At 41.4% G+C, this 27,699-nt stretch overlaps 1 protein-coding gene across 3 annotated transcripts in view; it reads left to right on the top strand.

Annotated features, from left to right (window-relative positions):
* Window positions 1-4,388: 4,388 nt before the first annotated feature.
* Window positions 4,389-27,699, top strand: part of ZEB1 (zinc finger E-box binding homeobox 1) — a 195,231-nt gene continuing 171,920 nt past the window's right edge. For 2 of the 3 annotated variants that reach the window (XM_068562246.1, XM_068562237.1), the window contains exon 1: window positions 4,389-4,475. In XM_068562246.1, coding sequence (XP_068418347.1) covers window positions 4,418-4,475 — 58 coding nt within the window. In that variant the 5' untranslated portion in view covers window positions 4,389-4,417. Of the gene's footprint in view, window positions 4,476-6,305; window positions 6,585-27,699 lie in introns of those variants that run through there. The other variant, XM_068562254.1, reaches the window with a different exon arrangement.

The following is a 27,699-nucleotide window of genomic DNA, read 5'->3' as shown; positions in this document are numbered from 1 at the left end:
TCTCATTGCCAACTTTTCCACGTGAGTTTAACACCGTGGTGGGACATCTAAAACCTGTTATTGACTGCAAATATTTTTAACATGTACACTCAAAGGATTGAATAGTGGCCGTGATTATAACTGAAGGTCCGTGGAATACAGAAGGCTAGGACTGTAGGTCAAAGAAATAGTAATACTCTGCAGCAGAACCAGTCGGCTGCTAAAAATAAGCCAAGATGCCAGAAAAAAGAAATGCATCGAGACAAAGGGGAAAAAACAGCAAAACAGAATATCAGAAACCTGATATCAGACCCCTGACACCACGGTAGATTCTTAAAATTCCCTCAAATCCAAAATATGCATGTTGCTTTCCTTCTCTCTAGTACAAATTACCTACCTATAGTTGTTAAGTATAAGAAAAAAAATGCTACTCAAGTTCACAAGTGATTTCAATAACAGAAACTGTAATCTATCTTCTGTAGAGGCAGCCTTCGAATGCAATCGTTTTAATCACTGTGATTTTAAGGAAAAGATCAGCTTTACTTTTTGGAGGTTCATTAACAGCCTTCAAACATCTATCTCTCTCTACGTTTATTTATATTTAACATCTCTCTATGTTAGACATGTTCCTGAAAAACTGTCCCCCAGATTAGAAGCTCCATGGGTTAACATTTCATGGACTTATATTAAAAATAGGAGCCTTATTCCCCAGAGAGGGAAAAACAGTTTTGTGGTGCGATATGTAATAAAATCACAGGGAGGTCTGGGGAAAACACCTGTCCCTATTATTACCTCCTGGGAGGCTTCATTGAAAAGCGCGTGTGGGTCCTCAGGACAACTGTTGGTTCTGTGCCACCCCGTAGCCTTGTTTCCTTCCTGATCTGGTGACACAGAATTTGGTGAACTGCCCTCTTGCAATGCATGGCGACCCATGTACACTCAGAGTCACTACTGAGCACGGACTGCGGGGCCGCTCTCCAGGGGCTTCTCCATGCTGTCCTTTGATGGACAACATGTCTCAAGACTTTAAGATTAAAGCCTGACAAGTTAGCGAAGTCAACTTATTTCATGAAATACATATATTAACTTGCCGTGAAAATAACTGATTTCTTATTTTAACAAAGATTATAGAATCACATTATGTTCTACTTCTCAAATGTGTTCAGGAAGTGAGGTACGTGGAAATCACATGCTCCATGTGGAACACTGTGCAGTATGTACATTTTAAACTTAAAATAATTTTATGTCAAATTTTATCCTAGCTTATACATGAATCTTACATGAAACGCAAACAGCAGGTGCAAGGGGTTTATGAAAAATTTATAGAAAAAAACTCAATATTGAAAATATTCTACCCATTTACATTTTCCCTGTAAATTTAGAAAAGATTACAGTAATTCATTTTTAGCAGTCTACCTCTCCTTCAGCATGTGCAATCTCAGTGCTCCCTAGAAGCAGTGTTACCATTTCAGTGACATTAGAGCTAGGAGCACATATTGAATACATATTGTATAATGACACTACGATTACTAAAAACCAACAACAATACAGGACACATGCTAAACTCTAACTAGTATCCCCACCATGTTTGAATAAAGTAAGCCTAATTTTTTAAAAATTGAGGTATAATTGACTAAATAAACCTAAAGATTAACACATTTATTTACAAATTCCTTTTCTAAAGTTATTCTAAAGATTTTTTCCAATTCTTTAGTTACATGTAAGAGATAAGCAACCATCACATACGCATCAGGTTTAAAGCAGCAATCTATTTTGAGATTTACTTTTGCCTGCTTTCTTTCCAGTCTAGTGTTCAATAATTTTGGGAACATTACAGTAAATAAAGCGCATTAACCACATATTAAATTTGTAATCTATGTCTAATTACTGTAGGATTTTACAAAATTGAAATTCTGTATTAGAAAATTTGGAACATCAATACTTCCTGTGCATATTTAAAAACCAGAAGTGATCGGGATTAATCATTTGGGACAAATGACTATGGAGAATCTAAAATCAAGAGCAATTAGTCTCAAAATAAGGCAGAATATAAACGACAGAAAACGGCTTTCACGTTCATGATTTCAACTGCTCCTAAGAACTAATGTGATGAAGGCAGATAAACAACCCTTACTTTATAGCCAAGAAGAGATTCAGAAAAAGTCAACGATACTAACTTTTAAAAGAAATATTTACCTATCAAGCATCTGCTATGTGACTAGGTACTCTGCTAGGTGCTGAGGGCACAGAAATGAACAAGCAAAAACAAAACACAAAAAAGGTACCTGTCTGCAAGAAGTCGAATAGTCTGGCCCAAACTAACTAAACCAGTAACCACTAAAGTAAGGAAGATGACTTCCACTTGGCTTATCCCTTGACTTTGTCTCTCTGATTTCAAGGTAAGGATGAACACTGAAGAAACCTAGTCGAGGGATCAGGACAGGCACCTCAGAAAGACGTGTGACACTTCCTAAGTTTAAAAGTAAGTGAAATGTGCACTAGAGTTAGAAAGTTTTGTTTTGTTTTTTCCTTTCTGACTGGAAATTAGGGTAGCTGTAAAAAAGCTGTGCATGTGTGTGTGTGCCTGTGTGCTGGGGCGGGGGGAGCGGGGAGATGCCAGCAAAGGATAAAGTCTATAAGCTGATCCAGAAGGAAACTGAAGAACATCACATAGCTCTTAAGAGGGCAGGGAAAAAGCACCACTTGAACCAAGCAAAGCACGACCATGGCTCTGGTTCTCACATGTACAAGGTCAATTAACATGGTACTGAGGAAAGGCAGGGCTGCCTGTACTTAAGATGATCATTAAGACGGATGATTCTAGTTGTGGCCTTGAGGAAGGGAGCAGACATATAGACATAACGTATAGCAAAAGATATTTACAGTCACATTTCACACACCAATAAATAATGCATTCACTTCTCAAAATGCCAAAGCAAACGTGGGAGAGAAAATTTTCATCTATATTCAGGATTAAACTTTCTAATTTTAAATTACCAGACTTAAGCTGTAAATTTATTTCAGTTGAAAGGTTTGAAGAGATTATTCATGAATCTTCTAAAAGTCTGGAGAGTGTTTAGAAGATTAACATAATAAAAAAGTCCTGCCATAGGCACGGCAGAAATTATAGGCATGAATTTATTGAGCACCTACTGTGACAGCACTGTGCTAGGTGACTGGGTTATTTCTCATACTTCGTCACGCTCCGGTCTCCTCAATTTCTCTGTCATCTCTTACCGTTTTCACTTGGAACTGCACGATTCGAAGTGCAGCCCGGCTCATTTATTCCGTAGGGTTGGTCCCAAAGACATTTCCTCATTTGAAGGCGGGGAGGAGGGGAAAGCTAAGTCCCTACCGAGCACTTAAGACCTGACTTTCTTGGTATTTGTGGTGTTATCTACGTGGCCCTTCATAAGTCCCCGAACTTGTACAAAGACCTCAGAGAAGATCGCCACCGCTCTGCCCCCAAGACCGCCCCCGCCGGCCCTCGTTTCTTGCCGGAAGGTCATTCGCAGCCACAGCTGCCCGTCTAGGTACTAAATCGCGGCCTGTTGATAACCTCAGCTCTAAGTCTGGAGGCCTCGGATCTGGCCGGCCGGGGGCGGGGGCGGGGGCGGCCGAGGCGACAGCAGGTGAGCGCCCGGCGCGGAGGAGGAAGTGAGACAGGCCGGCGTGGGCATTACTCAGGCCGCGTTACCGCCGAGGTGGCTCGCAAGCGGAACTCCTCGCCCCTCCGTCGCTCCAGCTGGACTTCTATCTCGTTGAAGTCACTTCCCATCCCGGGTCGCGCGGGGGAAAACCGTGCGTCCGAGGAGGGGCAGAGAGTCAGACGTGCGGGGTCAGGTGGCCTCTCCCCGGGCACCGCGTGTCCCGAAGCAGGCCCTCGCCGCTCCCCGGACCTGCCTGTCCCCGATCCCGGGGCGTCCCCGGGCGGCCCGGGGTGCGTGAGCTCCCCGTGAGGAGGAGGGAGGACAGGTCGCTCCGGCCACTCCGGGGGCAGCTCCGAGGACACCGGATCCCGGGGAGAATCAGCCAGACCCGATCGTGCCCCTGGCGGCCGCGGCGGGTGTGGCCGGTTCAGAGCCTCCTACTTTACCTTTCTCACTCCGACGGCCAGTCGCCTTTCGGACCACGTCCGCACCGCTCCCCAGCGCCCCCGCCCCCAGCCCGCGACACCTGGGGGAAACTTCTCCCTCGCCCCTCAATGCAAACTCGGCCGCTCCCCCAGCGGCCGCAAACCGTCCTCTCCCTAGCAACAAGGTTCCGGCCGTAGAGCGAGCGGCTCTAGGTGTAAGGAAGGTGATGTCGTAAAGCCGCGAGTGTCGTAAACCAGGTGCGGTGGGGAGGGGGGAGGGGTGGAGGCGGAGGGGCGGGGGGGAAGGGGGAGGGAGGGAGGGGGAGGAGGTGACTCGAGCATTTAGACACAAGCGAGAGGATCATGGCGGATGGCCCCAGGTGTAAGCGCAGAAAGCAGGCGAACCCGCGGCGCAATAACGGTGAGTGGCGGAGGGGACCGGGGAGCGGCGGAGTCAGGGGGAGCCGGGCGGCCGGGGCGCCCCCGGGGGCGAGGGGGGCGAGCCGGGCTGGGGGCGGCCGGGCAGGGACGGGCCAAGTGGAGTGGGAAAGTAGAAAGTAGTGCTCTCTGCCCCCCTCCGGGCCGCCGCCTCGGGAGCCGCGCCGCGGCCGCCCGCTCTCCCTGAACCGTTATGTCTCTTACCTGGTCTCTCCGCCTAGCGGCTCCCGCCGCCCCTGCCGCCTCGCTGGACCGTTAGCCGCCGCCGCCGCCGCATCCCCGGCGCAGGCGGGCGGCCGGGACGCGGCGTCCACTTTTCTGGGCTCCGGGGGAGCGGCTGTTGCTTCTTTTCGCACTTTTCCCCACTCTTGTGCCCCTCGGCGCCCCCCTCCCCTCCTCCTCGGCGCCCTCGGCGTTTCGTCCCCGCGGCGCCGAGGCCCCGGAGCCGAGGAACTAACTTGTGCCCGGCGCTGCCTGTGTAGAGTGGCTTCCGCGCGCCGCAGCCCCGCCGGCGCCGGCGCTCGGGCCCCGCGGCTCGGGCGGGCGGGCCGGGCTGCGGGCGGGCGGCGGCGGCGGCGGGACGCGGCGGCCGCGGGCTGCGTGTCGTCCGTGCGCGCGTGTGCGCGGGCGGCGCGGAGCGCGCGGAGGGCGGACGGGCCGGGCCGGCGGCGGTAAAGTTGGGACCGGCCGGCGAGGCGCGCTCGGCGCGGGACGGGGCTTCGCGGCGCGGGGTGCGGATGCCTAAGCGCCCTTCCTCTCCCGCGCCCGCGGCCGCCGCCGCGCCCCGAGCGCGGTCCGCGTCCCGCGGGGAGCCGGCGGGGGCGGGCGGGGCGGGCGCAGAGCTGCGGCCGCGGGAGCCGCGGGGGGCGGCGGGTTTGCGGAGTTGTTACCTGGTCTCGGGACCGGTAAGCACCGCAGACAGGTCCCCGCCCGGGAGGACGCCTCCTCCGCGCCGGGATGGGGTGCCGAGCGTGCGCCTCCCTTGTGCTCTTTCGGTTTGGGGAAGTTGTTACCTGGGCCGGACGCGCGGGGCGTGAAGCCGGCGAACGGAGCTTGGACGGCGCTCCGGATCTCGGGTGGAAGGAGGGTGGGGGAGGGGCGGCCGGACCGACGGACGCGGGGCGCCGCTGCCTGCGCTGCGGGCCGCGGTGTTTACTGATGAGTGCCGTTGCGCCGGGGACGCACACCCGCCCTGCCTGGCGTGAGAGTTTAGAAAAATAACAATAATGACGAGAGAGCGAGCGCGAGCCCCGAACATGTGGTGGTGGTTTGCACAGTCGCCTTCTGCAGTTGGGAGAAACGGTGTAAGTTGACTGCATGTCTGCTTATCTCGGGCGCCGCTGTGCCCGCCTGCCCGCCCACCGCTCGGCAGCGAACGTCTGCTGGTGGGTATTGTCTGGACAGTTCCTGCGGCGACAGGGCCGAGGCTGGAGCGCGGCCCCCGCCCGCCCGGTACCTGTTTGGAGAATAATGGGCGGCAACGGCCCTGCCGCCGGCTGCGGCCGAGTCTATATAAGGAATTGCACGGACCTAACGGACCGAGGGGCTCGTGTGGGTTCCTGCGTTATTTTTAAAACGAGTTTCTGAGAGTCGGGAAATAAAGGCGCCTGAAATGGGATCGCCGTGTCCGCCAGAAAATGAGGAAATGCGGGTTTAAGTCAGAACTCCCCGGCGCTCGCCCCACCCCCACGCCCGGGCCCCCTTTCTCCCTCCCCTCTGGGATGCGAAACGCGAGGTTTTGTAACCTTTCCTGGCAATTTCAGATTTTGTGTGGGATTTCCTGTCTCGAAGCAGATACGAAGGCTTTAGGCGGTTTCAAGATGTTTCCTTCCAATCGTAAACGTAATTTTAATATATTCGAGTCGACATTAGAATCACCGCTTTCATGAACGGTGTTAGTTATCCAAATACACATTTGCATTTTGAAGACCTCCGTTAGCTATGATCGATAACTAATATTGGGCGTCCTCATTGTGGAGAGATGACTTGTTACGGCCGCAGCGGAGCACAGGCTATTGCAATTTTAATTTCCTGTTTTAGCGTCAAATTGTGTGTGCTATATCGAGCTGTTGCTGCTGTGGCTTTATGAAAGGTAAGTTGGTTTGGAAAGGGCTGTTCGCGTTTTACCTTATTTAAAATGTTCGTCGCCAGAGAAAGGGGCTTTTCTTGTTGCTGACGACATGTGTGTGACATGTGAGTCTGAACCACCCAGCGTCTGTGCAGCTGCTGTAAACATGTTTACCTGAGCAGGAAAGGATGGATTTTCCTCCTAAAGATCCTGTGATACGAATATTACACCCATAAGGCATATCAACAGCTGACTTAGGGGGAAAAAGCGATCCCGAAAGGTACTTGAAATCAGCAGGAAAGAGAGCTGCTGGACGGCTGCAGCAAATGGCAACTTGCGCAGGTAGAAAAAGATGGTGTTTAGTTTTCCCCTGCGCGTCAGCCCCTCCAGTCTGCTGCTTTCATTCTCAAGGGAGCGATTTATTTACCGCGCTTGCTGTCAGTGTTTTTCCTTTGTGTTTACTATTAGAGAAACAGATTTGGGGCTGTTTAGCACAAAATGTCTCGTCTGCAGTGTGCATCACTCTGAGAAAACAAAAGGTGTTTCAGATAGCACTGTGCTACTACAGGTATCTTCCATTTTCATCAGTGTTGGCTCTGTCCTTGTATTTCTTTTTGTTCTCAGATGCATTTCATCCATTGCTGATTATTACAGCCACGCTATTGGATTAAGCCTCATGATTTGCAAATTAAAAATGAAGTTGTATGCCATTGTGTTGTGAAACCTCAGGATAGGTGCTGGTTAAGATTTCTTAGCAACGCAGTCATATTTAAGTTGCAGTTGTTTATTGGAGAGAATCGCTTGGAAAATGTTAACTCTTAAATCTTTTTAATGAAGGAATAAATGATGTATACAGTGGGAGATGGTTATAGAGATACTTTATGCTGTAATTTATATGTAAATAATTTTTTGTTCATTTTAGAATAAGGCATGCAGATTTTCTGCTAAGCCTTCAGTAAAACATTTAAATTTCCTTTCCGGAATATATCTGCAGAGTAGGATGTTAATGGGAGCATCAGGTAATGTAACTTGACAGGGGTAAAACAGTTGAGCAAGGTTTGGCCAAAGCCTGAAACCTTATGTAGTAACTCTATGGTGATGATGTTAGTGGCTTAAATTGATTTTTTTTTTCTTACCGTTTATAGTGTAATGCTTTGTTTGCTGTATTTTAAAAATCTGCCTTCTCATTTTCCACTTACACTCTTTGTGGTTACTTATTTATTTGTCTGTTTGAGAAATGTACTCTAGCTGCTGATGACCACATACTGATTAATTCACTCTAGATGGACTAACAGGTACATATCTTCTGTCATTTGCATTTCTACTTGCTGTCTTTGGAAACCACCAGTAGAGGATGCTAACAAAGATGATTACTGGTGTAGGATACCATGAATCTGTCCATCTCCTGTTGATTTGGGACCTCTGCTTTGATAGGGACCTTCTGTATAATTCCGGGTCTTACCCTTATTTCAAACTAGCCCTGGGTAAATTAGGCATAAGCATTTTCTAGTCTGCTAGGACTGGAAAGAAGTAGGATTGTTTTAGCTTGAACAGTTGTATAAATTTGGTCTTTTTAAATCTTGCAACTGAGATTGCTGTCAATTTAGTCTTGCTTTAGACCAGTTGTATTACTGCTTTTTTAAAGAAAGTTTTGTTTTATGTTGTTAGGTTTGGAGAAGAATATGTAATGATTGGTCCATATTTATTTTGCATTCTTACTATATTTTCTAATCTCCTTTTTCATTCATGGTAAGATCCCTGGAAATAAATATTTTTAGACATTAAAAAATGTAAATGGTTGAATATGGTAAGAAAATTGGAAATTAACTGATCGGTGATACTGTGTAATTATTTTTTCATAACTTACATAGACTTAAAACTATACATGGGTTGGCAGACAACTACTGAAGGAAGGTATTTACCAGCAGTCACTCAGATGTTAGCGATTTTTATCTTTTCCTTCCCCTTCTAATTAAGATTTAGAATCAGGTAGTGTATAAATTTTAAATTTACCAATTGTAAATTAAGGAATGTAAATTTGTTTTGAAGTTTTAAATGCATTTAAGAGTCTCTGCAGTTTACTAATTATTGTATGCTTGTATTCAAAGAATTCTTACTTTTCAACAAATATAAATTGGTACTGTAACTTGTAATGCATGAGATTTAATGTATTTAGTTATGTCTTTTTGGCCTGTGTCTATATAATTATGTTAATGTTACTGTAAACTTTTAGAAGCCTTTCATTAGGTCAAATGTTAGAAGTATTTACTTCCCTAATTTTTTTTAATGGTATTTCTGTAAATGCACCAACACCAGTACCATAATGCAACAGTAATACTCTTTATCTTGAAATAAGTAGGAATTATGTGAATTATCAGGTAAGCCTGTGTGAATTCTCATTTTAGGGTGTCATAGTTCTTCGAGAGAGAGAGAGAGTGTGTGTGTGTGTAAATATAGTTTTACATTTCCTGACACAGTTCTTGAGTGTGGTTTTCTAATTCCTAGAGCTCAGTAGTGAATAGGTTTGGTTACTATCAACTTATTTTTTTATGAACTGAGGAACTTTACTACAAAGCCATGACATATACAGTTGTAGCATGGAGCAAAACTTAAACTATCTTATAAATTGAAAGCACCAATCACTTGTTAAAATGACCCTAGTATAAAAGCATATGAAATATTTGGTTAGTACTTTTTTTCTTTCTTATATCCAGTGTTTTTGAAATGCCATACCCTATGTTTGCAATTTCAGTGACTTTGAAGCCTGTGGTGAGAAAGTTGTATCAAGTTGAGAATGATACATTTAAAATAACTTAATTGTTTCTCATAGTTGTGTTTTTTTTCCCTCCTTTTTTGGTTTCCCCTGTATAAATCACTTCTAAGCATGTGATTAGAGCCAGATGTAAACACAGATGCAATATCATGTGGAATTATATTGTTAGCTACTCTTAACTACCTGTAGTGAATTGCAATGGAGGAGAAGAAAAGTCATGCAGATGTTGGAAGAAGATATGCATTGGTGTGCAAAAGTGCAGTGAGAGGTTAGAGGACTTGGTGAAATGGTAGAAATAGTATTTAGGACTGAAAAAGATTTCTTAATCCTTGCAGTATGATCACTAATTTATGGGGAAATGTATGTTCATCTCTAGTAGAGCTATAAGCTAAATAAAACAAAAGTTCATTGTTGAAAGAAAAGTAAAAATTTTTAAATTAGAAAGATACTCTGATTAGGAAATATAATAAAATGTATTTTTTAAAATACTTTTAAAAAGGCTGTATGTTGTGCCTGTAACTAGCTAAATGATCATTAAACTAGTTATATTAAAAGTAGAAAATAAATGGATATACACATAGTAGGAAAAGTTCTGTAGCAACCCTGGTTAAAATTAAATGTGATCTGTTATACAAGCATTGCTATAGGAAATAATCTTTCCTTTGGATGGGACAGTGGCTTTTTTTCTAAGTTTTTCCAGCTTTATTGAGATGTAATAGGCGTACAACATTGTGTAAGTTTAAGGTGTACAGTGTGATGATTTGATACATGTATATATTGCACGTTTGCCACGATAAGGTTAGTCAACACACCCTTCACCTCACGTAATTACACTCTGTTGTCGCCATGGTGAGAACATTAAAACTACTCTCATAGCAGCTTTCACGTACAGCATACAGTTCTGTTTACTAGTGTCCTCATGCTGTGCATCAGTTCCCCGGAGTTTATTCGTGTTATAATTGGAAGTTTGTACCCTTTGACAGACATCTCTATGGGACAGCGTTTGAAGAATTGTATCTGCAAAGGAAACATTCTTAGGACATCGATTTTACCAAATACAGTTTTTCAGTATGCTGTGCACGTGATGGGGTGGGTTATGCTGCTTGTTAACCTGAAACGGAGTGTCTTGGAAGTATGGTAACATACTTAAATAGCACGGTGCTCTCTAATGAGTAAAGTTTGCCTGTGCATTGTGTTCAGAGAAAAAAATTTAATGTTTTCAACTCACTTCATTAATTTTGTTAAAACGTATTTTGGAGTATATCATTTAGGTGTAGATAAATCCAAAGATTCCAGAAGGAACAGCCAAAAAAGCGGAATTCAAGTCCATGCTTGCGTTACAGCTATGAAACGTTTTATTAGATTCTTATTTTTCATTCTCTAAGAGGTTGTTTTCCTCTCGTTTATTTCATCAAACGTTTCCTTGTTATTTAATACAGGTGCTCTGTAGACATAGGGAATGCAGTTAATTGTCCATGTACACATTTTCTCCTACAGTCAACTCTATTCCTGGGACTTGATGTGCAGGGTTTGGGGTCTGCACTGTAGCTGTGGGTGGAAGACCTCATAGCAGGGCAGCCTGGAGGACCTTCATCCTCGCTTTTGCTGAAACAACTGCATCTGTGCTGGAATTATTAGGAACAGATGTTTCGTGACCTCTTAATTCCCACTCCCCTTCCCCCGCCCCTTCCCCATCCATATTTAAACTTCAGTGTGAATGAAGATAAATATGGGAATGATGTCAGTTTCTCATGTTTATTATTGTATTCTAAAAATATTGCAAGACATCTCTTTTCTCTTTTAAAATGTTCCAGTTTCAAAATTTTAGGTATATTCTAATTCCAGCTTTTAAGATATTTTAAATATTGTGATATCAATTTTCTTTTTATAAAATGTGACACCACTATTCTTTAGATACCTCAGTTACTCTTCATGGTCACCAAGCTACAATATAGTCTCATTTCCCTTATTTTTAATGTCTTTATATCCATTTAATCTACAGATCTAATTGAATGCTTGGTTTTTTTATTAAATGCTCAGGGTGACCAGTTTGTTGATTAAAAAATTCATCATTCTCTTGGAATCTTACATTTTTAATATGGAAGGGACTTTTAGAGAATCATCATTTTTAATCTGAAAATTGATACAGATAAGCTGCAATTTAGGGCCTTCAAGTAGAAACTCCATATGAGACTATAATATGTATTTTGAGAAGGGGCAGTGGTGACGCGTGGAATAGTGGGTAGTAAAATCCTTAACGGAATACAGTGTCTGAACCTGGGCTCAAGTTAACGTCACTCTGACTTAGATACTTGCAAAGGCTCTCTGAACATCACTGTATCTCTAATGTTTTCTCCTTTCTACCCTAAAAAGCTAAGTTGCTATTCATTCCTATTGCTACATCACTTTTCTAAATCTCTTTTGATACTCTTGTTTTTTATTTATTTTTTTTGGTTGCAGGGGAGGGAATAGTTGGAGCAGAGAGAAAATAATTTCATATGAATAAAAATTAAGAAAATAGAAATTGTGGAGCTGGAGGGATTCGGGACAATCATCCAAATCCATTTTTTTCAGATAAGCAAACAGATTCAAAGAGGTAAAAGGACTTTGCCAAGTTCCTACTACTAGTTTGCTTGGACCAGGTTACAGCTTCCCAGGCTAGTAGCTTGGTATTCCGTTATTAGACCGTTTTATCTATGATGATAACAAGGAAGAACTAGAAGCTGCGAATTTTCAAATTTGTCATAGTAAAAACCAAATGTATTGTGTAGAATACTCAATCATCTCATAAAAATGGATTTCTAATTATTCCCATAAATCCATCAAATTTAACAGTTGATGTGCCGATATCACTTAAAACATTTCGGGGGCAGAGAGTTGGTGTGGTCTGCTTAGAGGCATACTCCCATTATTTGGATTGTAATTTTCCCTCTTCATTCCCTACCTCAACTCCCATTCACCCTGTCCTCCCCAACCCTCACTTCCACCCAATCTAATGTGATTTATATATGTCCTTGGCTATGTCTCTGTCCTTGTAAAATTATCTAGTTCTTTGTGTGTTTTGCATCTGTGTACCTGATATTTTGCTGTATATTTTACTTTCGCCACCCCGTGTTGTTCGAGATCTGTTCATGTTCCTGTAAGTACATCTAGTTTATTGCTTCCAGCTGTGCAGTATTTCATGGTTTGTGTCAGCACTTATCAATTACTCATCAGTTCCCCTAATGAGGGATGCCTAGGTTGACTCCAACTCTTGGGTACAAATAATTCTGTAAAAAGCATCTTTTTACATGTTGCTAATGGCTGTGGAAGAGTTTCTCTGGGAACATACATCCAGGCATAGTATTGCTGAGTTATAGGTTAGTCACATATTTAATATCACTAAATTCTGCCAGATTATTTCTAAAACGGCTACACCAATTTTTACCTTCACCAGTGTTACATAAAAATTCCTATTTTCTCACATTTTTGTCAGCTTTTGGTATTGTACAACATCTGCATTTGGCTAGTTTGACAGTTGTTAAATAGAATATTGTAGTTGCTTTAATATGTATTTTCTTGTTTACTAGCGAGGTTGATTATTTCTTCATATCCTTGCTGGCCATTTGAGTTTCCCTTTCCATGTCTGGCTTATTCATACTCTTTGCCCTTCTTTTCGGTTCGGTTTCTACTTGTTGATTTCCTAGAATTTCTTGTGTATTTGAGATAGTAATCCCAGTCACCTGTTGACTTTGACTATGGTATGGAAATCCCTAATTTTAATATATTTACATCTGTCGAATTTTTGACTTTGTGGGTAGTAAGAAGTCCTTCCTAATCCATGAATTGCAAAGATATTTTCTTAGATTTTCTTCTAATAGTTTTGTAGTTTTACCTTTCATATTTAGGTCTCTGGTGAATCTGGAGTTCAATTTTTGAATATAGTGTTTCTTTCTGAAGGGGAGCAAACATAGTGGTTAAGGGTTTGAGTTGATCCTATAATTTACTAGATGAGTCACCTTGGCCAAGTTACTTAGTCTCCGTATGCTTGAATTCTCCCATATGTAAAATGGGGATGGTAACCTTAGAGTTTATGAAGCACTGCGCTTAGCACAGTTTTAAGCATTCAATAAATGTTTGTTTTATTTATATTATTAGATTATGTTTGTTTTAAATGCATCTTGCATCAGCTGACGCTTAATTCCTTATTCTCTTGTCCACAATTAACTTTAACTGACATACTGCCATCTAAAAGGATGTTGTTATAAAATTTGTCCATTGCTTCTATAGCTTTGACTTTAAACATTGCTTAGTTGTTCTGGCCTTAAGAACAAGGCTGTCTGTTAAATCAGTAATAGAATAGTAATATACACTGAAGCTTCATCTTATAGCTATTAGTATATGTTTTTTGGCTTGAGGAAGGCTGCCTTGAACTCTTTTTTAAAGAGCATTATATTGAGAGAGACCTCACCATATTACTTTATGTATAATATTGACCTGAACTTCAAGGGTAATGTCCCAGTGTTATTCTATTGCATAAAACAAAGAACCTTGACCTGGGGAGGGTAGATAGGGTTAGAGGGAGGCTCAAGAGGGAGGGGATAAGGGGATATATGTATACGTATAGCTGATTCACTTTGTTTACAGCAGAAACTAACACAACATTGTAAAGCAATTATACTCCAAAAAAAGATGAAAAAATAAATTGAGTAGCTTAATGAATGTGGCATCCACAACTTTTCATGGTTTCATTCATTTAGTTTGGAATATATCGAAGAAGACAGTTGTATGTCTTCCTAAGACATAGTATGTTCTTGTGCTTATGGATCAAGGCAATCCTAAGACAAAAGTTAAAACGCTACCCTGTTTTGTGTGTGTGTTAATAAACTTTATTGAGGTATAATTTGCATTATACACTGAAGCTTCATCTTATAGCTATTTGTATATGTTTTTTAGCTTGAGGAAGGTTGTATGTATACACTAGTATGCATGTAACATTTTGGTGAGTGTTGACATGCCTGTGGCTACCAGTGTAACCACCACCACAGTCAAGATACAGAACGTTTCCTGCTTGTACCTCATCTCAGTCGGTCCTCCCTGCCTCTGCCCGAGCAACCACTGATCTGGTTTTGATCTCTAAAGGTGAGATTTACCGTTTTAGGGTTTCATATAAACAGAACCATACAGTATGTGCTGTCTGTGCTCTTTTGCTCAGCATAACGTTTTCATCGTGTTATTGCATGTGTCAGTAGTGCATTCCTTCTGTGTTGCTCAGTAGTCTTCCAGCGTGTGATGGAATTGGTTTCTCTCTTCATCTACAATGGGCTTACTACAGGCAGACCTTGGCCTTTGGTTCCAGACCACCACAATAAAATGAATATCACAATAAAGTGTGTCACATGAATTTTTTGGTTTCCCAGTGCATATAAAATGTTTACACTGTCCTGTACTCTGTTAAGTGTGCAATAGCATTGTCTTAAAAAACAGTGTGCATACCTTAATTAAAATACTTATTTGCTGAAACATGCTAACCATCATCTGATAACAGAAGGTTGCTCCAAACCTTCAAGTTGTTAAAAAAACAACAAAAAAACCCGCAGTGTCTGCGAAGTGCTGTAAAGTGAAGTGCCAGAAAACGAGGTATGCCTGCATTTGAGTTGTTTCTGGTTCTTTGCTGTAGAATAAAGCAGATATGAGTGTTCACATCCAATTTTTCTTGCGAATATATGCTTACATTTCTTTTGGGTAGAATTGCTGGCTCATGTAGTAAGTGTTCGTTTAACTTTGCAAGAAACTGCCAAACTAGTTTCTAAAGTGCTTGTAACATTTCACCTTTTACAGTGTATGAAACTTCTAGTTGCTCCAATCCTTGCAAACGTTTGTCCATGTTTTAAATTAGGCTATTCCATGGATGAAGAAGATGTGACACATAGATACAATGGAATATTACTCAGCCAGAAAAAGAAACGAAATTGAGTTATCTGTAGTGAGGGGGATGGACCTAGAGTCTGTCCTACAGAGTGAAGTGAGCCAGAAAGAGAAAAACAAATACTGTATGCTAACGCATATATGTGGAATCTAAAAGAAAAATGGTACTGATGAACCTAGGGGGAGGACAGGAATAACTATGCAGGTGTTAGAGAGTGGACTTAAGGACATGGGGAGGGGGAGGGGTAAGCTGGGATGAAGTGAGAGAGTGGCATGGACATATATACACTACCAAACGTAAAATAGATAGCTGGTGGGAAGCAGCCGCATAGCACAGGGAGATCTGCTCGGTGCTTTGTGACCACCTAGAGGGGTGGGATAGGGAGGGTGGGAGGGAGGCTCAAGAGGGAGGGGATATGGGGATATACGTATGCATATAGCTGATTCACTTTGTTATACAGCAAAAACTAACATACCATCGTAAAACAATTATACTCCAATAAAGATGTTAAAAAAAATAAATAAATTAGGCAATTCCAGTAGGTGTGTAGTAGTATCCTTTTGGTTTTCATTTGGATTTCACTGATAACTAATGATGTTGGAGTATCTTTTGATGTACTTAACGGCCATTTCTGTATTTTCTTTTGTGAAATATCTGTTCTAATCATTTATCTACTTTTAATTGGGTTGCTTGTCTTTTTATTATTGAGTTGCAAGAGATCTTTTTATATTCTGGATCCAAGTTCTTTGTTGTATATAGATATTGAAAATATTTTCTCCCTTTCTGTGGCTTGTACCACATTTGATGAAGTCCAATTTATAATTTTATTCTTTTAGGCTTTGTGCTTTTTGAATTCTAGGAAATCTTTGCCCAGTTGAGGAAGATTTGCTGCTATGTTTTGTTTTGTTTTAAGTTTATAGCTTTAACATTTAGGTCTGTGGTCCATTTCAGGTTAATTTTTGTCTCTACCTTGTTTTGATCTTCATCTGCAATCCTGCCTGAGACAGCCTTGAATAGTTTGCAAGAGACAAAAACTTGATCTTACTCATCAAAATTCAGCATGAGAATTTCTATTTGAGGTTTTTAAGAATATTTTTCAGAACCTGACTAAGAACCAAAGCTCTTGATTGTAGAGGAACACAAATCCTGCTTTCCTGGTTTTATACATTTTTAAACTGAGCGCAGTTTCATTGTGTCTAGTCAGCGTTTTCAAGTTTTCTATGTCCTCAACACACTTTGACTTCATGGAGACGTTCAGGGCTAAAGTTTCCGGGAAAGATGCTTGAGAGAGAGTAGCCAGAGTTGAGCCGAGTGTGGATGTTCTCTTGGTGGTCTCTTACTGCTGTGTGGTGTCTGTGAGCTTAGCACTTCACTCTTACACTAGCCAGTTACTTCTCCTTCCTCTGGTCTGTCATGCAGGCTGCTGCCAAAATTATCTCTGTGGAAAAAGTCTGATTCAGTCACTACCCCAATTAAACCCCTTCCTTGGATCTTTATTAACTTACAGGACAAAACCAAGATCCTTCGCATGAGATCCCAGGCCCTGGTTTATGGTCCTGCCCTGCTGTTTCTTTCCTCTCTCTGGTGGCCCCTCCGACCTACAGATTTCTGGGTTTTTCTCCGTGTCTTTGGAGGTACTTTTGTTCCCTCTACCTGGTACACACTTTTTTCCCCACTACCCCATACGTTTTGGTATGTTTTGAAAGGTGGACAGGAGTTCATCTCAGGTATTTCTTCGTCTAAAATGCTTTCCGTAATCCCTTTCCCATTTGTCAGAGAAAGTTAATTCTTTTCTGTTACACCTGTGGATCCATCTTTTATACTTGTATTATTGTGCTTTTTCTGCTGTGTTATGGTGTGTTTCTGTGTCATCCTCCCTACCTGACCCTGGTTTCCTTTAGGATGGAGACTGTCTTCCTCACCCTGGCATGCCAGGGGGTGGTCGAGTGGTAGTAGTGACATGGCAGGTACAGCACCTACTGCATTTACGCTGCTCTCCGCCTGCCAGGTGCTGTTCTGAGTGCTTTACATTTGACTAGCTCGTTTGATTCTCACAGTGATCCTGTTACGGTTTTTAGACCCTTTTTGTAGGTGAGCAAACAGGCAAAGAGATTAAGTGATTTACCCAAGTTCACACAGCTGATAAGCAGTAGAAGCGGGATTTGAATCCATTTAGATCTATACTCCTAGCCGCTGCCCTTTCTTGCCTCTCAGTGAGCTGGCACATGGTGGGCATTCAGTGCTTGTTGAATGAAGGTGAACCCTGGGAGAAGAATTTTATTGCCCTGCTCCCCTGTGCCCCAAGGGTAACTTGAAAGGCTATTTAAAAATTTTATGTATTTTATAATATTTAAAAGTGTATACATCTGAGTTGGTTAATATTATTTTTACTCAATTGAGAGCTTTTTTCAGTTCATTCTTCTTGGACTGGTGTTTTTTGTTTTTTTTAAAACTTATTTATTTATTTTTGGCTGTGTTGGGTCTTCGTTTCTGTGTGAGGGCTTTCTCTAGTTGCGGCAAGCGGGGACCACTCTTCAGGCAGTGTGCGGGCCTTTCACTATCGCGGCCTCTCTTGTTGCGGGGCGCAGGCTCAGTAGTTGTGGCTCACGGGCCCAGTTGCTCCACGGCATGTGGGATCTTCCCAGACCAGGGCTTGAACCCATGTCCCCTGCATTGGCAGGCAGGTTCTCAACCACTGCGCCACCAGGGAAGCCCATGATTTTTTATTTAAGTTAAAATTTTGCTTCCTACAAGTTTTTTCCCATAAAAGGTAACTTATACACCAAATAAGGCTACTTTCCTTTTACCGTGGCATAAGTGGTTGATCTTGTTGATTTTTAGCTACATACTTTACCCCTTATATTGTTTAAGGAAAAAAATGTTCAGTTACTTTGAAGTTGATTACAGATATATTTATTTACTTATTATTTATCTTTTTCATGTCCTGAAAAGTTTATATGTCACTGGACTAACTCCTATGTGATTCTTATTTTTAAGATAGTATTTTTCTATCTAACTTTTCTATTTATTTTTATCACCTATTTCTATTCCTTGAAAATTCTTTATAACTAACTTGTATCTTATTTTTGTTTGTAAAGCTCTCACTTTTTTATACCCCGTTTAGCTCTGTGTCTGGCTTGAACATTATAGATATTAATGCATAATTCCTTCTGATCTGGTATCCTTAGGTGCACTTATAGAAAGAGCATTGAACTGGAAGATAGAAGTCTTAGATTCTAATACTAAATCTGCCATTAATTGGCCTATGAAATTGGGAAAATAATTCAATTTATTTGGGCCCAAGTGTGTTCATCTGTAGAATGAACATGATGGATTACTGTGTGCAAGGCAGTGAGACTCTTAGGATGAAAGATACGGTATGTTGCCCTGAAGAGCTTCCAGTGTACTAGGGAAGAAACATAGGAAAACAAACCTTAAGAATTTAGTTTGGTAACTGATGTGATATTCTGTCCCACACGCATGGAGGGGATGGCCATGTCTTAAAAGATGTGTGTCGGTTGTCTTAGTGAAGATGTGGAAAATAATATTCCAGACAGGGTATTGTATGTGCAAAAGTATCTCTCTCTCTCTCTCTCTCTCTCTCTCTCTCTCTCTCACACACACACACACACACACACACACACACACACACACACATTGTGGGACCTGCAAGTCATGTTTGGGCAAACTCTGTAGGGCGAGTGGAGGAATGGCTAGAGATGAGGCTAGAGAATTAGATGGGAAGCAAATGAAGAAAAGAAAGCTTTGTATTGCCATGATTGTTTTTTATCTTGGAAGTGATGGGGAATTGCCAAAGGTCTTGAAGCAGAGAGTGACAACGATTATATAATTCATCATCTTCTTTATGTATTAAATGTTAAGTGATTAAAAATTCAAGAAGATGTATGCTTGCTTTACTAAAAGTGGGAAAAGTATAAAAGTAAACACTGATTTTTCCTGTGTTCCCAAGTTTTTGCTTGTGTGCTATAACGCTAAGAGAGTCACATAGTAATTGCTCTGATGGTGTGGCCACCATCATGACTGTCACCACTACCGCTTCATCATCTATGAATAAAAGGCTTACTTCACTAGAAGCAGAAGTGGCCTTGGTTGGAGGTGATTGCTAAAATCTGTGCACCAAGTTGGCTACTTTTGAGCTCTGCACTATTTTGAGGAATTTTGTATTTTTATTTTTTTCCTCTTTTCAAATCAGTAAATCACAACCCATGCACATGTGTTGTGGACTTACAGTCCTATGGAATAAGGTGGTTTTACTGCCATTAATTATGGTTCTCCAAAGATGTAAAATCCTCTGCGTTTATTATTATGAGACAGTTTTCTAGATTATTTCTGGCACTTCTTAATGGTCTGTGTAGAGCTCTATCTCGTGAACCTGTTATATGTACTTTGTCATCAGTTCTCTACCATAGATATTTAATAAAATAAGGTAGATGATGCTTGCCATTCTTTTGGCTGGCATGATCCGATACCTGCTTGCCTATGGTAGATGAGGCTGATAAGTGAGCTGGCTCTTTTACTGTCTACGTGGAAATAACTAGGCATCTACAAAACTTTCATATTCCAGATAAAATAACACTTTGTTTACCTGAATGTTTCTGATTCAAAATAGCTGTAGGACTGGTGTGTGTTTTTCTTATTAAACAAACAGAAAACAAATTCACGCTTCTTTGGGAAATTACACTGTATGCTACAGGATAGATGAAAACTAGTGCCTTTCTCTAGACCTAGTGCTGAGAAAGCACACTTTTTATCATGTTTCAACCACTAAGGTAGTAATTCTTATGTAAGAAATACCATCTTATTTATATATGTTCTCTAAGTATTTCACATTGGACCTAATTTTACGTTAATTACGGGGCTTTTGTGCTCTGTATGTTATAAACTGTATTTTTAAATCAAAACTTAAAAACTTCACTAACCTCATCTTACCAGTATTCATTTGTACCTTTTGTACCTTATTTATATGTTTAACTTCCCATGTGTGACAACAATAAAACTTAGTGCCACGTGTGACACTAGTAAGCCTTAAGTGTCATGAGACGCGTTGTAACGTTAGCTCTTACCGTGGCAAGCTGGGTTCTTGCGGGAGGAGCAGCCTCCTTTCATCCATAGCGGCCGAGTGTGGAGTTTTACTGTACTAACTTCCAAAATGGTTTATGGCCGGAAGGCAGACCTTGACAGTCTGTTCTTCGGAAGTACCTTAGGCATGTGGGGAGGGAAGCAAGGTGTCAGCTATTTTCAGGGTTCAGGGCCACACTAACCCTCACCTGTTCATGGTCACCTGCGTTGTGCAGAGCCTGGGGTTGCCACCTGTCCTTAGTGTATTGGGTTGAGGCAGCAGTCAGTTACCAGTCGTGGTCATACTTCCACCGTTATGTTCTCTGAGTTTCTGATCACTGTAGCCTCACAGGTAAGGAAGGTGGTTGCAGATGGAAGGTCTGAGATGTAAGGATAGAAAACCCAGGAAATGATAAATAAGGGTAGGTTTAGACAAACACTGCAAAGCTTGGGAGGAGGGTAAAATTATTGATAAGCTGTAGACCCTGGTAAGTTATGTATTCATGTTAAAATTTCCGAGATAGGAATAAAAATCTAGAAATAGTATGTGTATCTTCCAAACTAGTAGAGGAGGGAAATAGAATGAGAAAAAATACTTAATTTTTTTAAAAAAGACAAGGAAGAAGAAAAGAAACATAGAAAAGGGGATACAAGTAGAAAGCACAAAATAAGGTAGTAGTAATAAATGCAAATATATTAGAAATTAAATGCATATAAATTGGAAAAAATGCTCCTGTTAACGGAAACTGATTGTCAGGTTGGCTAAAATAACAAAATCTAGTTATATGCTCTTTATAAGAAACATACCTTTAAAAAGGATATAAAAACTTGAAAATAAAAAGGATAAACATAAGACATGCCTGATAATACTTACTAAAGAAAGGTTGTGTTATGTGGCTATGTTAATATTGTGTAAAGCTGACTTTGGGAGAAAACTATCCTAGAGAGTGAGGGTCACCAAATAATGATAAAAAGATAAAAGGAACGGTAATTTAAAATTGCTGCGTACCTGATAATATGCTTTCGAAATATATTAAGCAAACAATAGATAGGGCCACAGAAAACACAGGCAAATCCATCAGCATTGTAAGTTATGAAAAACAGTCTCCCTTACTAAAGAGAGATTTAAATTGATTTTTACTAAATTTAAAATAATTTATCTGCTTCTTAGTGTTGGAATAAACAGAGAAAAATCAACAAAACTGTAGAAGATTTTAATAATAGTATTTACAAGCACGTGGGGAACATTTTAAAAAACTGATAATATTCTGGTCGAATACAGCCAGTTTTAACCAATTTCAGTATATTGGCATCACTGCATTCTCTGTTTACAATGCCATTAACTATAAGTACATAACAATATATATAACAATAACTATAACATAATCTCCCTGTATGTTTGGGAATTCAGGTGTATTATTTACAAAATAACTCTTGGGCCAAAGAAAAACTCAAAAAGAACATTAGAAAATATTTATAATTTAACAGTATAAAATACTATATATCAGAAGTTGTGGGATATAGCTAAAGTGGTGCTTTATGGAAACTTGTAGACTTTAATGCTTATTTACAGGAATAAAGGCTGAAAAATAATCACTGAATTCTTAAGAATTAGAAGAATAAAAGAGTACTCCTTCAAGTAACATAAAAAGGAAATAAATGCAAGTTAATGAAATAGAAAACAAAAGTAAATCAGAGAGGAAGACAGTGCAACTAAAAACAGATTATTTGAAAAGACTAACAGAGTTGAAAACTGCCGGCAAGATTAGTCAAGGGAAGAGAGAGGTCACAAAGCAGTATGCTTCCGGGATGAAGAAGGGAGTGTGCTCCCATAGCTGTCTCGGGAGTGGTCAGCTTTATGCTCCTGTAGCTGCAAGTTTAGATCAAATGGACAAATCCCTAGGAAGACGTAGCTCGTATTGATTGGCTCAAGAAGGGATAGGAAGTTGAATGGTCTTCAAACATAAAGGAAAAGTACTCTCTCAGAAGTACCAGCTCCACACAGGCTACTAGAAAACTCTACAAACTATCCAAGGGATAATAGTAAGATACTCATTAAGGAAACGTGATCATCAGTAACAGCATTGGTATTGCCGGTCAGTGGAGACAGGATGGCTCTTTCAAAACGTGGGGTAGTTGGTTGATTAAGTGGAAGAAAGTTGAGTTGGAGCAGCACTTCATAATATTTAGAGAAACCAACTGGGCTGGATTATAGATCTAAATCTGTAGGTAAGATGAAGGCATAGTTAAAGTAGAACCATACCACTTTCTGAAGATAACAGAGTAGAGTGTTTTCATGACTCTGAATAAATAAGGTCAAAATGCACACGTAGAGCAAAGCGTGAGCAAACATGACTACATCAAAGTTAACAATTTCTTTTCACTAATAGATATCTAAAGACAACAGGATTAGTATTCACAAATAAAGATCTGCCACACAGTGGAATAAAGACAACAGAAAACTGGGCAAGGGATTTAGATGTGTACTTCACAGAAGAATGAAGTCATTTGGCCAATAAGCATATTATAAGATATTCGACCTCATGAGTAATCAGGGAAGTGCATATTAAAACCATATTATTAACCAAATGCTGCAATGAGAAGGCATTTCATTTCTCCTAGATTCTCAAAGATTAAAAGCCAAATGATATTTCTGTTCATGTAAATATGGAGCGACTGGAACACTCGCTAGAAAAAATACCCACTAGAAAAAAAATTTGGGGATATTAAATAAAGGTGCAGATGCACATACATTATGATCCAGTGTCTCCATTCCTAAGTATGTCTTAGGGAAACCTCTCTACAGACATATCAGGTGATGTGTCTAGTCCATACAGCACCGTTCATAACAACAAAACGAAACAAAAAGCCCCTCAAATCCACAGTAGGATGCAGAGTGGTATAGTCATACAATGGAATGCTGTTCATGACTGAAAATGGATGAGTTATAGCTGTGCTCAACAACTCAGATCATCTGAGGAATGTACTCTTGGTACAAAACAAATCATAGAAAAGCATGCAGCATGGTTGCACTCATATAAAATTCAAGAACATGCAAAGTGAAGTAATATACTGTTTAAGGATACCAGTATACTACAACTCTAAAGGGAATGATAAATACAAAATTTTGGGATAAGTGAATAACATTACTTTGGGGAAGGACACAGGGTAAATATAAGAGGTAAGGGTAATTTTTTTTTTTTTTTTTCCCCAAACTGGATGGTGAATACTCATACGTATTGTATTATTCTTTATACCTTAAACTTATTTTATGGAAATGTTTTTTAGTATTTCCCATTAATAATTACTTATAAAATTAATCACTGATAATCAATATTTAATTGAAAATAGTAACTGGAAAACAGAAAAAATCCGTTTGGATATCTTGAGTTTTTAATATGATCTTTGTATCTAATAGAGCATAATAGTTTCTAATGCTGGTTGTGAGGTACTCCAACATGTAGTCATTTATTTCAAGGGGTACAGATAACTTTAATTCTTTGACACTTTTCTAAGCACTGGATTTACATAGTTTTCTACTTTCATATGTTTTCCACTTATTGACTGCATTTTAAGAAGTTTGAGAAAGGCCTTGCCTTACCTTATATTTTTCTAACTTAAAACGTGTATGATGTCTTTTATTCCTGCGGTTGCATTTGTGGGTGCAAATTGCATTTGCATTCAGAATATTACCGTTTTGTTTTATTTATTTATAAAACACTTAATAGTTTTATGTGTCAGGCACTATTCTAGGCACTTAGAAAATATTAACTCATTTAATCTGTATTAAAATCCTGTGAGGAGGAGATTGCTATCCTCATTTTATAGCCAAGGACACAGAGACACAGAGAGGCTGTTGCCTACGGTCACACAGCTAATAAGTGGAGCCTGAAAGCCGGGCAGCTTGGCTCCAGACCACTGAGCTGCGGAAGATCACGTGAAGTAGATCTCCAAGGGGAACATGCCATCATTTTCAACATTGTTTAATAAATAGGGTATTGTTGCTGAAGGTTGCCACCATGTTATCAGACTATGAGACTATGTAATTCCCTTTCTTTTATCTAGAATGTGAAAAGTAACATGAGTAAATGATATATTTCCAGCCATTGCTTAAATTTACTCCTAAATGAAACTTGTGTCCATGTATTCGTGAGATGAGAAGAGTGGATGGGTCAGAGTACCCGGTAGTCTAACTGCAGGTCTGACCACACGCACAAATGGTGGTAGTGACCTTTCTTTCTTTTTCTGAAGATGAGTTGATGGAGTCATAATCTAAAATAAGAAAGTTTAATGGTAGCATGTATAAATTTGGGACAGCAATATTTGATTCAGGGATGTTGACATGATACTTTTGGGAAATTCTTATAATCAGATAGAGTTAGACTGTGAATAGAGAGAATTGGGCAATTGTAAGTGATCTGTGAAGAAGCTAGTAGTAATATTTGGAAATAAGGCACCAGAGGTAAAGAGAGAAGGATCAGACAGATCCTTTAGAGCAATAGTTCTTTACCCACTGAGGGTCACACCCTTTTGAGAATCTGATATTAGCTTATAGAAATTCAAGGGTTTTATAACTCCATGTTCTTACTCAGTATAAATTCAAGGGTTTTATAACTCCATGTTCTTACTCTCTTCCCCTACCAAGCGCATCCTGCTTTGGGCACAAGATCTCTTTCTTTCAGACGTCAGAACACTTAGGGATACATTTTATGAATTGTAAACTTTTTCCTTTGGTACAGACTTGAAACCATTTGGAGGATAAACTATAGCAAAAGTCTGATTTTTTTTTTAGAGTAAAAATTCTGATTTTTGTTGAATGGAGCTGCAGCTAATCTTTAAGCCTTGTTCATAACATTTTAGTAATAGCGCTTAACATTCAGAAAGGAAAAATCACCTAACTTCTCGTTTTCAGTTTTATATAATTTTACAATCTGGCACTTGATGACTTACTTGCTGTTCTTGATATGAGACTAGACAGTATAATGTAACCAACGTTTAATGATTGCCGTCTGTGTTGTAGGCACTGTGCTAATTGCTAGGGATACAATGATGGATAGAGCTGTGGTCCTGCAGTTAAGAGAACTCACAGTCGACAATGGATAGAGTCACAAAAACAGATATTTGTGATACAGTACGGTCACTGTAATAAAGAGAAATGGAAAGAATGGCCAAAGAAAGCATTACTGGAAGAGATAATGTCTGAACTGAATATTAAAGGATCAGAGAGAGAGAATTAGCATTTGTGCATGTGTCTGTGTGTGTATGAGAACGGAGGTGGGGGGGAGGGGAATGGGAGAAAAGGAGTGAAGGCATGTTGGTGAGAAGCAGCAGATGTGTTCTGGAAGTGCACGCAGGTGTGTGTGTTGGTAGGAGTATAAGTAAGGGACCGAGAGGGTGGAGAGCTATGGAACCAGATCACGGAAAGCTTTTTTATGCCATTTTTAGGAGCTTGAACTTCATCTCTCATTCTGTGCTTTGGGAAGCCGTCAAAGAGTTTTAAGCAGGGGCTGATTTGATTGCAGCCAAGCTGAATGGGTTACTCTGGTAGCTGTTATGGGTGGTAAATTTGAAGAGAAAAAGCTTGGAGGCGGGGAGGCCAGGTAGTTGGCTTACTCAGAGCTGATGAGGACTTTAGGGCTGTGTTAACAGAAATGGGGAAGAGGGAACAGATTTCAGACTCTGTACGTTTGTTGTTGGTTAATAGTAAATTCAGTAGGCCTTGATGCTTGGAAATGGCGGGGCGGGTGGTGGGCAGGAGGAGATAAGATTGACTCCAGAGTTTCTCGCCGGGTGCTTGCGTGGATGGTGATGACACCGAACAGAGAGAGCGAGCGCGTGACGAGTAAGGACGAGTTGAGAAGCTAAGGGAGCCGGTTTGGGGCATTCTGAGTTTGGGGTCTGACAAGGCAGTCGGCGTTTTGAATCTGACGCTGTGGGACGTGGCTGAGGACCCTGGGCTGGGAGAACCAACGTGTCAGAGGCTGTTGAAATCACGAGCCCCTGCGCGGAGCGCCCGTGCGCAGAGAACGTAGAAGAGGGCAGGAGACGGGCTCTTGGGGAATCTCAGTGTTTCAGAGTCAAGCAGGGAAAGAGGAGCCCCACAAAGGAGAGAAGGAATCAACCAAGAACAAATGAAGTAATCAGTGAGCCCGCCTGAGGGTCCAGCTGAGACTGGAAATGTGAGCCACATTTTCAATAGAACAGATCGATATAGTTGTGATGCCCTCTCTAGCCTAAACCAGTGATGGAGATCAGAATGTAGCATGAATCCAGGACTGAGCTTTCACCAGGCTGGCACAGTGGAAAGCTGTGAGTTTGGGGAAACTCAGCAGTTTCCCCAAACTCAATAGTTGTGCTGGAGTTAGAGCAGTTGAGATGATCAGCTGTGGCAAATATCGCATGTTATGTGCTGTGCGTTGTTCTTTATGTGTATCAACTCATTTAACCCTCACAACAACCATCGTTGTCCCAGGAGAGTCTATAACGTCAGTTCCATGAGGACAGGAGTTGTATTCTCGGTGCCTGACCTGCAGAACGTGCTCAGATACTCGTGGAATAAATGAGTGAACACGAAGTACATATCATCTTTCCTGTTTTACGGAGGTGGGAGCTGGGCGAGGAGAGGTTGAGAAGCTCATGCTCCTTAGGGACAGAGCTGGGAGGGAAGGAAGTGAGCCGAGACATGGAGCTGGTAGAGAGTGGAGGCGTTCTGGGACTGTCCAGGACGTGTGGTAGGGACCAAGTCCTGAGAGGTAGAGAGGAGGGATGGTCGGGGAGTTAGGTGTTGCAGGTGAAGGTGGGTTGTTCTGGGTGGTGACCAAGGGGCAGGTCTCTTGGGGCGGAGTGGGGTGGAGTGGAGGACGTTCTCTGCAGGCATGTGGCTGGCGAGGAAGAGAGTGACCCCGTCCTCACTGGGTGAGGTGCCCTTCTGTGCAGATGAGGGGCCGCAGGGGCTGGGGAGGTGAGTGCCGTTTTCTTTCTTTGACTCCCAGCTTTTGGACATAGGGGTGCGAACTGGTTTGCTGAAGAGAGAGGGAGAGATTGGCTTCACTCCCTCCCGCATGTGGACAGTCCTGTTGGAAAGCTGCAAAAGTACTCAGAATAAAAATACAAAAGTTGTCAATTTTGCGTCATATTCCAGCCGTACTTAAGGTATGAATTCTAAATGTTGCGTTTCTCCCCTGCAAAAAAAAACCCTACCTCGCTTTTTATAGTCGTAGGGCACATTTTTTGTGTTTGTAGCATCAGGGATTTTTGTTCGGTAGCTGTTGAGTCCACATCCCAAGAATGGCAGGAACAAAACACACTTGCTCTTCGAATCCTCAGTCACTGCCCAGTGGATGGCCATTTGTTCCCAGTTCCCTGCCGGCCCTTTACCC

Source organism: Eschrichtius robustus, chromosome 1 (assembly GCF_028021215.1).
Source record: "Eschrichtius robustus isolate mEscRob2 chromosome 1, mEscRob2.pri, whole genome shotgun sequence".
NCBI lineage: Eukaryota > Metazoa > Chordata > Mammalia > Artiodactyla > Eschrichtiidae > Eschrichtius > Eschrichtius robustus.
This window is presented reverse-complemented; position numbering and strand designations above follow the sequence as displayed.